Source organism: Nilaparvata lugens, chromosome 7 (genome assembly GCF_014356525.2).
Source record: "Nilaparvata lugens isolate BPH chromosome 7, ASM1435652v1, whole genome shotgun sequence".
Classification (NCBI taxonomy): domain Eukaryota; kingdom Metazoa; phylum Arthropoda; class Insecta; order Hemiptera; family Delphacidae; genus Nilaparvata; species Nilaparvata lugens.
The window spans coordinates 10847100-10859266 of NC_052510.1; the positions used below are offsets into that span (position 1 = coordinate 10847100).

Below are 12167 nucleotides of genomic sequence, written 5' to 3' on the forward strand. Positions count from 1 at the left end.
CTTGTGCACTCTTCTACAATGTGTCTTATGGTTTGCACAGCGCCATACTCACAAAAAGATGTTGGAGCCTTTCCCCACTTGTGCAACGCATAGGCACATCTTCCATGCTGAGTTCGGATCCTGTTTAGAGCCTGTTGAAATAGATATTAGGCTTTGATGTTTAAACAGGCTTTGATACTGAACTATAGTTTTCTATTAAACATCATAAATCATTATAGATACCTACACTATAATAAATGGACCAAAGTATCTATCCTATAACATTGATAAGATGTAAGATGTGAGTTGATTTCGGTACTAATTCACGTAATCTATGAATGGTTTGAACAGGGAAGAAGAAGGCCGCGACCTGTTGGGCAAGCGAACAATGGACTTCAAAGTGAGTTACCTGGACGCCGGCCTGACAAACAGCTACTTCAGCGATTCCGACCAGTTGGTGGGCACACCCACGCCCCTCCACACCTCCACCACGGCCACCACCACCCACCTCAGTCCTGTGGGCAACACCACGCCGCAGAGGGTCAACCGTCGCTACAAGACGCAGTTGCGCGACTTCCTGTCCACGTGTCGAACCAAACGCAAGCTGACCGGCCACCATCACAGCCCCGTCATGGTCACGAATCCCCCCACGCCTACTGTCGATTACATAGCTAGTGACACGTCATCAGCCGCCGTCGCCGTGGCAGCCGCCTACAACATGTACCCCACACCCTACCCGGGCACCCCCACCACCGACAACGGACTGTCGGGCTACATGGGCCACTCGGGCAACTTCCACCAATCCCTATACGAGAACCGCTTCCTTCCCGCGACGGACAACCTTTTCCACCAGTACAGGTCCCTCGGCACCTACTACCCTGACTACCATCACTCCCAACCCACACCCTATGTCTCCAACGGATTTCTCGACATCTCCCCCCGCGGAGGCACCTGTTCCCTGCCTACCTACGACACAACCCCCACCACCCACCCCGTTCACCAGTTAACCACAAAAACACCGGACTGCGATAAGTTGTACTCGTGTCACCAGCCGATCGTCGAACAAAAGTATGCGACTGTTGTGGACAATCGGAATTATGTGAGTGGGGGCAAGTGTGTGGATGTGACAGCCTACACCAGTTTGCAGCCGGTGGTGACCAGCACTGTGCCGTTGTGTGATATGCAACAACAACAGAACACACATCAACAAGTCGTGCATAAGGTGAATATGGGTGGGAAGAACAGTGTCAAAACAATGGATGGTTTGTCTTCTGCGTCGTCCTCACCGGCTGCCAACGGGATGATCACACCCAAAATGGAGGACCTGAAGACAGATGTGAACATCCTCCAGCAGCACTACTCGCCGACAACGAGTGAAGCTCCCAGACAAACGGTGCTGATGTGGGGCAGTGGAGGCTCCCTCAACCACACACCGACACCCAACAACGGAAGTTGTCGGTCGCCGGGGGGATCGAACCCGGGAACCCCAGTCATGGCCAACGGTGCACCCTCCTACATCCCCGCTCAGGACCCCTCCAAGAAGTACTCGTCACCGGGAGACCCCCTCAAGTCACTCGCCGAGATGAACTCGCTGCCCGAGTCCAAGTGGAAGCCGGACACCCCTCCATCACCCAAGTCCTACTACCACCCCCACCACCACCACAGCCAGGGAGGCGGCTACAGCGGGGGCGGGGGTGGCCTTTTGCCGACACCAGCCACCGAGGGGGCGGTGAGCGAGGTATACCACCAGTTCTATCCTTATCACCACCATCACCAGTGAGTGCCACCACACTTCTTTGTTTCCAAACGTTAGTTGCTAGCCGCTTGCCAAAGCTATCTCTTCTACTTTACTGTTATACATCTACCTAATCTCTTCCAACCACACTACTCCATATTATATAGTAGATAAATAATATTCAAAAATGAAAATTAAATTAATTCTTTTTAACAATACAGTATTTTGAGCTTTTCTTGAGAAATTATTGGTCACATAAACCAGTTGTGGCTCAAAGAGAAAAAACACAGTAATAAAAGATTATCTCGTTGTAACTTTGAGTGTCGAAAAATAACTTTACATAAGAAAACCTACAATAGTTAAAATTTTACAATACAATTAAATGAAAAAAGAATTCAATAAAATAGGGGTGTCATTCAAGGCTTTAAAGTAGACTGCTGTACGTTTTTAAAGGTAAAGGTAAAATGAATTTCAAATTTCAAAGGTACTAATAATCGCGATTCAGAGTCCAAAAAATAGATTTATGAAGATTGGTATTATCAGAAAAAATATTATTTATTTATTTGATCATTTACAATTACACAACTTACAGAAAAGTACCACAGGCGTCATGCCCAAAACGGTTCCAATTCTAATTTCTACAACAGTCCAAATGTAGCAAGGTTAGTGTCACTTCAATATTCTTCAGTTACACACTCAATTTACAGTTCAAAACACACAAAAAACATTTTTAAATTAAAAAAATACTTCTAAATTCATCAGTATATACTTTAAAATATCAGTACTTGATATTTATCAGTAGTTTTTAGTTATTAGCAAGCAAGAATATTGAACATTTTAATCAAAAATTCTATTAAGAAAGGAAACTGGTCAATTTGAAAACATTCATAGCATATTTATTCATTCAAAGTACAATTTTAAAGTAAGAGAGACAATATTGATATACTGTAGATCTATTTCCATTGCAAATTCAGACCATAAAATATTCCAAATCAAGTTTGAGTCCAAATCTTTACCCTATTACAGACTTCTCATCAAAAGTCACCCAAAAATTAATTGCGAATAAAAATTAGAACAGGTTGTTAAGAATAATACTTCAAATTAAAGAGAAAATATCTACAGATATATCAAATATATCACTTTACTGCCTACTAATATTGGAGTTTGTGGTTGTGAAAAGAGTAGGAGAATATTTTGTAATTTACCAACAATTCTCACCTCAACTGCCACTTTTATGAAAAATATTATTCAACATTGTGTAGAAGATAGTGAAATCAGCTCAAATCATTCAAGTCTTCTTCGATTATTACTGCCAGTGATATGAATCATCCAGAATCCCACTCATAGAAAATTTGACCTGGAAAATAAAATCCAATACTATGATTATTAAATTCCGAGTTTTCAATAATATCACAAATGACAATGCCATACCTATTTCAATCCAAAAAAAACTTCAATATTATACAGTACAGTGTGGTGCAGTACACTATTCTTTAACTTTCAAGGATTTGAAATACAAATGACTCATTTGAAAACAAAAACAGAATTATGATTCCCAGGCTGTACTTTCAAATTTATAGATGAATCAGAAAGTTTGAGACATCCGGCACCCTGAGAATGTCTATTGTTGGTAAATTATTGAAGATCTCAATGCATGTTTGCTTTGCACAATGTAGTTCGTAATTAAGTTATGCTCGTAGATTATGAAATCTTAATGTTAAGCTTCACTAAAAAATAGACTGGGAAATTTGAATTTCAGAAATATCTCTTTGATGCCTATTGTAGAAGCATTCTGATTTGAATACCGAATTCATGTCTGTTTTTCTGGGATATTGATCCGCAGTATATTTTTGACTGAAGACTGAAGAGTATCTCAGTTTCTATTTATATTACTGAAAATAGTAATTCATTCATTTGTAAAATTGTTGGTTAAAAAATGTGTTATAGAAATTTTAGTAGCCTACGTTGGAGATAATTTTCACAACATACGGTACTGTAGAAGCTACCATGATAAATAAGCTACTTTTGAATAATATCATTGATTCTTCATGGTAGCCCATGTCTTTAGGATACACAATAATTAAAGATCATTATTTTGATGATGCTTTTCATGACGAAACACTATATAATAACTTTTTTATATTTCATACACTGTGTTACTTGTAAATATTTGAAAAAACACTTACTTTTCTTGGAGTATTGAGGAATGCATTTCACTCCTGAAATGCCAGGCTGATGAAGCTCCTCTTCAGGAGTGAAATGCATTCCTCAATACTCCAAGAAAAGTGAGTGTTTTTTCAAATATTTACAAGTAACACAGTGTCTGAACTACTATCATTATTTTCTTAGAAAAAACGATTTTTGAAATCCTCCAAAGAAAAAATTATAAAATTGACAAGCTTAGTCCTACTGAAGAATCAATTTCAACAAAAATTATTACTGGCTTCTCTTATTCAATGTTTTATTATAGCTTGAACTTATTTATTTTACTTTGCCAAGTTATCTGACTTCTTTTTCTCTTTTAGTTTTATACAGTTTTTATTGCTTAAACACTTCACGCATTAACACTGTTTTAATTGAAATTGAAGAGTATGAAGTTATAAATTTTTCCAGTAAGATAATCTTATCTAACACTGTCGTATAAAACGTGAAATTGTACATTTTTAACCGAAAATTTATTATTCAGGCCAAGTTAATTGTGAAGTAGAATTTAATTATGAATACTTTATTCTTGTAAGATTCCTTATTGATCTAAATAAAGAACGTTTTTGATCGAAGAATCGATGATTTTAAGAAATTGAGAGTAAATAATCAAAAAATTGAATTTTGGCTTGAATTTATAGGAACAAATTGAATTGACTAAGGTTCAATATTATAAATAATGAAAGAGTTTGCTCGTTACTCACTGTGTAGTTTGTATAAGCAGTGCCAACTTTTGAAGATCCTATATTACTGAGAGTGTGATCTGTAACTATTTCTCATTTCTTCCAAATCCTATATCTAATCCAACATCAGTCAAGACACCTATAAACATGAAAATTGAATTTCAAATTAGAGCTACGATTTAGAATGAAATACAATAATATTTTTAACAACATTTATTCTACAACACATGACGGTATCCATTATAACATTTTTCTAAGGGAGGGATGATCATTGGAAAAAATTAATACGCTCAGATAAGATTTTAATAAATATAACAGGAGGAGGAATATTTTTAACAATGGATAATATAATATTCTGAAAATTTACAAGAAAATATCAAAGAATTGATGAACCATACATTTTTAACTGGGAAACTGTAGTAGACTGAGAGTGAACTCCATTGTATATTTTTACGGATTTTGCAGATTTACCTGACGGATTAAGGCTATGCAAAGGCTAAAAATAAACTTTCTACTGGTGATATTTTCAAAATTTTTCGATTTGTATATCATCAAGCTAGCAAAATGAAAAAGTTTTCTCAGGTAAACATTTTTTTCGATCATTACTTTTTGAGATATGAGCGCTTAAAATTTAAATTTTTGGGGCAGAACATTTCAAATTCGGTCAGATATAAATCCATGAGATTTAGAGGATAGATTCGTCATGGTATTTTTGATCTAGTGAAACCAAACTTTTCTGAAAATATCAATTTTCGAGAAAGTTATTCAATTTACTAAAAATGACCAAAAATAACTTTTAGTTGAGTTATTTTTGGTCATTTTTGGTAAATTGAATAACTTTCTCAAAAATCTATATTTTCAGAAAATTATTGTTTTAATAGATCAAAAATATCGTTAAGAATCTATCCTCTGAATATCATGGATCCATCTCTTACCGAATTTGAAATGTTGTCCCAAAAATTTAAAATTTAGGCATAACTAAATTACTAATTTACTCATAACTAAAAAAGTAATGATCGGGAAAAAATGTTTTCCTGAGAAAACTTTTTCATTCTGATAGCTTGATGATATACAAATAATCGAAAAACAAATCGAATATCACCGTAGAAAGTTCATTTTTAGCCTTTGCACAACCTTTAATGCATGTAATTCGATGGTGGCGTACTCCATGTGCGCCACCAAACACATGTTTAAATACATGTTACACTACATACATACATACACTAAATACATTACACTCAACACTCCCAATCATGAAGCTTCCTTTACAGCATCATCATGTTTCCATCTGAAAGAGGGTGAAGATACGGATATCTACCTAAATATATTCTATAAGTTGCATGGAATCTTATTACAAACTTAAACAATGAAACAGTACATTGTTAGTGATGTCATAGCAATAAAAAGATTGCATTTATAAATGTTGAACTAGGAAACGATATATTGACATTGACAGTGAATTTGATTGCATTTTATATTTGAATTTGTTTTTAGCACAGCCTCCGCCGATCCCGGCTATGCTCAGATAAACAGGACGGGAGTCCTCTGCTGTCCATCTCTGAGGTGACCAACACACTACTCAACCAATAACTAGGTCAGTTATCAACTAACTAAACACACTATTCATTAATTAATACTACCTACTTGGATAACACATATAGGTAACTCCTGAAATAAGGTTTCATTGATAAATAGGTGATAAATAGTTTGAAGGCTTTACATCGTGACATATTTGAATACTAGAAGATAACCCATGCTCCGCAAGGAGGTTTTAATTTATTAAAAACTTGACCTACCTACTGAAATCTTGAAGAATTTGAAATATGCCTATAACCATCCTCAGTTAATTAAGAATCTATATGCAAAATTCCAAGTTAGACAGTAACTTATAGTAGTTTAGACATGATGATGCGTCATTCGTGAATTTCCCATCCCAAACGCGTATAAGCCATTTCTGTCCTTTTATTACAGTATAGATAAGTTCTTCAACTTCTAAGTTCTATCTTCTGAATTGTTTGAGATATCGATATGCGGTTTTCGCCTTTCATTTTTTCTTGAAAATTCGTATCGGAATCATGTATTGCATGAACACCTTCCTATTTAAAAAGATAAAGTTGCTTTCAATATGGCGGATCCAAGATGGTGGGCCATATTTTTAAAGTCAGAGTAAAGTAGAATTTTCAATTTGAGTAGGATCCCCAATCACACCCACCATCAAATTACCTTTGTGAATGAGATATGAAGCCGTTCTCGGACTTTTTTCTCTCCTTTCTGCTTCGAATAGTATTGATTAATAATGTGAATATCTTCTAAACGGTTTGAGATATCGATATGCGGTTTTCGCCATTCTTTTTTTCTAAAAATTTCGTATCGAACTCATGTATTACGTGACTACCTTCCTATTTAAAAAAATAAAGTTACATTCAATATGGTGGACCAGATTTTTGAAGTCATAGTAAAGTAGTATTTTCAATTTGAGTAGGATCCCCAATCACATCCACCATCAAATTAAATAACCTTTGTGTATGAGATATTAAGCCGTTCTCGGACTTTTCACCCACTCTGTATATAAACATATGGTGTGTACAATATATGCCGTATGAAATGTCATGTCCCATGAATGAAATTTGTACATTAATTCTAAAAAACCTAAAAAGGAAAATTGAAATTTGGGCTTCGAGGTGCACTAGATTAATATTTTAAGAATCGATGTGCAAAATTTGGAGATCTGAATCATTCCCGTTTTTCCGGTATGTAACTTAGTCCACAAGTTGACATGTTTTGATGCGAAGAAACACAACCCTACTCTCTCTTATTATATAGAAGATGCTCTGCATAAATCGATTTCTTCAGCCCAACATTAAGACTCTGTCTCTATTACTGAGGAGGGGCGGAAAAGCCACTGAAATACCGTATTTCTCATTTGAAATTTCAGTTTATGAGTGTTTTCATTCTATAAATTGTGTAGTTTCAGTTTATAATTATTGATGTATAGATCCTCTACCTTTCCAACTCATTAGATACAAACTCTTTATTTTTCACTTTTTTGTTATTAAAAAGAAGCATGACTAGCTGTCAAATTTCATCCATTGTCACTTACCGTACTGTGAGTTCTGTGACAACGGGATCTTTCGGCAGGTCCGCCATCTTCCTGGTTGAAAGATAAAATAAAGAAGCTCGTTCTTTTTAATAGCAAAAAGTGATTTAATAGTAAGCAGTTCGTGATAGAAAACAACATGGAACAACTATATTTTTCTTACTTATGATGCCCATATAAGTAATGCAAAATCAATTATACAAATGAATGCCTGTCGGAATGAGTGGGAATCGAACCCATGACCGGTGCAATGATAAGTTCCATTTTCACACCACATGGAAACACCGACTCAAAAGCTGGCTGTTATTAGGACAGCAGTGTCTATTTTTGGCTTCTACAAATAATCTATATTTCACCTACCCACTCTTACTTCAAATACATTGAAACTAGCTCAAATAATTGATAGAAAATGGAAAAATATATGTCATGAACAATGAATCGTATTGAAATGACGAGATATAGCCTACTAATTTCGGTTAAATATGCATTTTTTTCAACTAGTTTCTCAATTTATAGACTATTATATTGGTTGTGACTTGGTCATTGTCCAAGTTGGTGGAGTGGGCTGAGGCGTTACATATAGCCTAACATTCAGTCTGCTTGCACTGCTGGTCGTGGGTTCGAATCCCGACGGTAGGCTTGAACGCTTGATAATCTAATCAATTTCCCACACACAAGCAAGATCGGTCGAGACATTTGAACGTAATCGAGCCGGGTACGATTTATTTGTGTACATTATCGATAAATAATGACCATTGCCATATACTATAATCATAGAGAAACAAAAGCATAAGTAGATATCCCATGGTATAGGGCGTTTATGTCGCAACTTTTACTGTTATCTCAAGCCGATAGTTCATGTAATTCTCTCCCGTGAAGCTGTGTGACACTGGTAGTCTCTCATATTGTGCCGTTCATACACTCTCTCCCCAAAAAAACAGTTAAAATCGACAATAATCAACAGTAATCGGCTTGAGATAACAGTGAAAGTTGCGACATAAACGCCCTATACCATGGGATATCTACTCACTCTATTGTTTCTCTATGCTATAATGTTGCAGTGCACTCGTAAACCTTACCTGATTTGATATGACCAAATTTGAATGTTTTGACCGCGCTTGGTGAATCCGGAAACAGTTCACTTCCGAATAATCTAATCTCAATTATTTTACTTTCCTTGCCCTATTACCATAGGTAAGGAAAGTATTGCTTTCCGAAAAAAATTAAGGTACCCCAATTTCTAAATTTCTATACGTTTCAAGGTCCCCTGAGTCCAAATACTGGTTTTTGGGTATTGGTCTGTAAGTGTGTGTGTGTGTGTGTGTGTGTGTGTGTGTGTGTGTGTGTGTGTGTGTGTGTGTGTGTGTGTGTGTGTGTGTGTGTGTGTGTGTGTGTTGTGTGTGTGTGTGTGTGTGTGTGTGTGTGTGTGTGTGGTGTGTGTGTGTGTGGTGTGTGTGTGTGTGTGGTGTGTGTGGTGTGTGTGTGTGTGTGGTGTGTGGTGTGTGTGTGTGTGTGGTGTGTGTGTGTGTGTGTGTGTGTGTTGTGTGTGTGTGTGTGTGTGTGTGTGTGTGTGTGTGTGTGTGTGTGTGTGTGTGTGTGTGGTGTGTGGTGTGTGTGTGTGTGTGTGTGTGTGTGTGTGTGTGTGTGTGTGTCTATGAGTGTATGTGCGTCTGTGTACACGATATCTCATCTCCCAATTAACGGAATGACTTGAAATTTGGAACTTGAGGTCCTTACGATATAAGCATCCGACACGAACAATTTCGATCTGATGCAATTCAAAATGGCGGCTAAAATGGCGAAAATATTGTCAAAAACAGGGTTTTTTGCAATTTTCTCGAAAACGGCTCCAACGATTTTGATCAAATTCATACCTAAAATAGTCATCGATAAGCTCTATCAACTGCCACAAGTCCCATATCTGTAAAAATTTCAGGAGCTTCGCCCCATCAATGCAGATAGATTCCCAATTATCAGGCTTCAGATACAATTGAAACGAAAAAAATCAAGTGGAGTAGATTGAGCATGAAAATCTCTACAATTAATGTTCAGTAACATTTTCACCTAAAATTGAAAATAAGCTTTAAATTCGAGAAAATGTGATTATTCAATTGCAAATTATTGTTGATTCTATTAAATCATTCACTATGAAGAGATAGCAGACCTCATGTGTGTCTCCAGCGTTATAGCCCTGTCACCAGCTGGCTCAAATCATTGAATAGTAGAATTGAGATGCGCGGGAACACTAGCGTCAGGTGATCAATTTTCATAACGGCAAGGAAAGTTGTGTGAGTGCGCCACACCAGATTTTTTTGTTATGTACCTGTGACCCAGAAGTAAAGCTGGAACGTTTATTTACTACATAGGATTAATTTGGAGTTTCATTTTAGGACTGAAACAGGGGTCTTGTGTGCTGTGTGGTACATATATGTTATAAGTAGCATAGTATTATTCATAAGAATTAGTTCACTCGTGCTGTGTATAACATATAGATTTCATATAGGCCAAGTCAAAACAGTTTTGACAGTGTTAGGCTAAACAAAAACCTTGGTAAATCATACATAGATTCGAATAAATAGATTCTTACCAAGTCAGAATCATTTCCATTGAGAAATTCAATTGTTCAATCTATGGAATACGGTAATCTACTTATTTGAATCTATATGGTATGATTTACCAAGGTTTTTGTTTAGCCTAACACTGTCAAAACTGTTTTGACCTATATAAAATCTATATGTTATACACAGCACGAGTGAACTAATTCTTATGAATAATACTATGCTACTGTACCGGTACTTACTTATATTACTTTTATAGCAGGCTACTCAATTAGGTACTTGAATACTTAGCCTACTGATATGCATTCTGTCGTCCTTAATGAACCTATTACATTGTAATGAACCTACTATTCTATTATACTGCCTAGTATTCAACTGGATTAAAAGACTGTATCAATTTATGTGTTTGATATTCAAGTAGCACAGCCCATTTTATCTGAATATTATTTTTTGCAGGTGTTCAAAGTGAACTGTGACAGTTGTTGGTCGGAGGTCGGAGCAACTCAACAATGAACAATGATTAAATTATTGCTAGTTTTTCTCCAGGAATTCGTTTAAGACTGTATGATTGATAAATGTAGATACATAATTTTATATCTTGAATCACTAATAAGAAAATTTCGACCGTGAATAACTCTTAATATTTTTCATAATTTCTCTCTACAATAATATTATTATTTATGTGTGTTTCTGTGATATGTGTTAAATTATTGATTTTTTGTTACTTGTAAATTTTTCAACTTCAATATTTGTACCATAATGGTGTAAAATATAAATTATAAATATAACGTTTATTTAAATTATGTATTCGCGATGTATATTTGTGTAGTTCTTATCTACGAATATTATTGTATACTATAATTAATTACTGTATTCAACTTGATATTAAATATCTTCCTAATAGAATTGAATCAAAACTTGGATTTACGTGTCTATATATTTTGTGCAATTATTTATAAGACCATTTGGTCTTTAAAATGGAATAGAAGTGTATTTCGATTCAGAGCTCGTTTGTTAATATGTCAGCCATTTATAAGATAAACTTGAATGCTCGAGATCTGGATTAAATATGAAAAATCAAAACTTATGAATACCCAAGTCTTCTTCCTCATACAAACCTGTTTCCTCTCATTAGTAGTAGTCAATTATTATTACCTCTCAATTATAAGTAGTCATTAGTATTTTATGATTATAAGGTATATTTAAATACTGGTAGTGTTTGGCAATTGAATATTCTTCTTCTATAATTATACAGTATCGTAAAAAATGCAAAATTAAAAAACTCATACAGAGGCTTGTTTTCACACAATTTAGAAATGGACATTGGCCTTCTGTTCTGCCAAATCTCATAAGAATCTTGCATTTGACTGAAAATGTGTCACAATGCTTAAACATTGAAACATACTATCGAAATATAATATACCGGGTTTTTCCGGAACAGAACAAAAGCTATACTCTGTACAGACATAGAACTAAATAAGAGGAAAATCCCGATCCGGTTGAGACTTCTTTCGGTCAATTAGGGTGCTCATTCAATGTGATCACACACTAAGAATGATCAAATTGTATGCATATAAGGATGAGTACCGGTATATTAAATGCCCCAAGGTGTGTTCACGTTGAATGCGTATAATATACAGAGTGAGTCATATGTATGGGAACCCTCCATTAAATGGGAAATTGTTGTAGATAAAATACTGTAACTTTCAGGATAAGTTATTGGTCAAATACTCTACCTTTTGACGTAGGTACAGCTGAATTTCAACCCCTCATAAGGGGGTGACTTAGGGGTTGTAACTACAATATTTTAAAAATAAACACCCATTGAGTGGTACATCATTTTTAAGGACTTCTTAAAACAAGAAAGATGGCATCGATAAAAATGTTCTATGATACTTGTATCCAAAATGGCG

The 12167-nt window shown here is 35.6% G+C and overlaps 1 protein-coding gene across 1 annotated transcript in view; it reads left to right on the plus strand.

Moving 5' to 3' along the window:
• Nucleotides 1-11341, plus strand: part of LOC111057700 (aryl hydrocarbon receptor protein 1) — a 230240-nt gene extending 218899 nt beyond the window's left edge. The window contains exons 9-11 of the mRNA XM_039431843.1: nucleotides 331-1755; nucleotides 6094-6193; nucleotides 10711-11341. Coding sequence (XP_039287777.1) covers nucleotides 331-1755; nucleotides 6094-6166 — 1498 coding nt within the window. The 3' untranslated portion in view covers nucleotides 6167-6193; nucleotides 10711-11341. The remainder of the gene's footprint in view (nucleotides 1-330; nucleotides 1756-6093; nucleotides 6194-10710) is intronic.
• The last annotated feature ends 826 nt before the right edge of the window (nucleotides 11342-12167 follow it).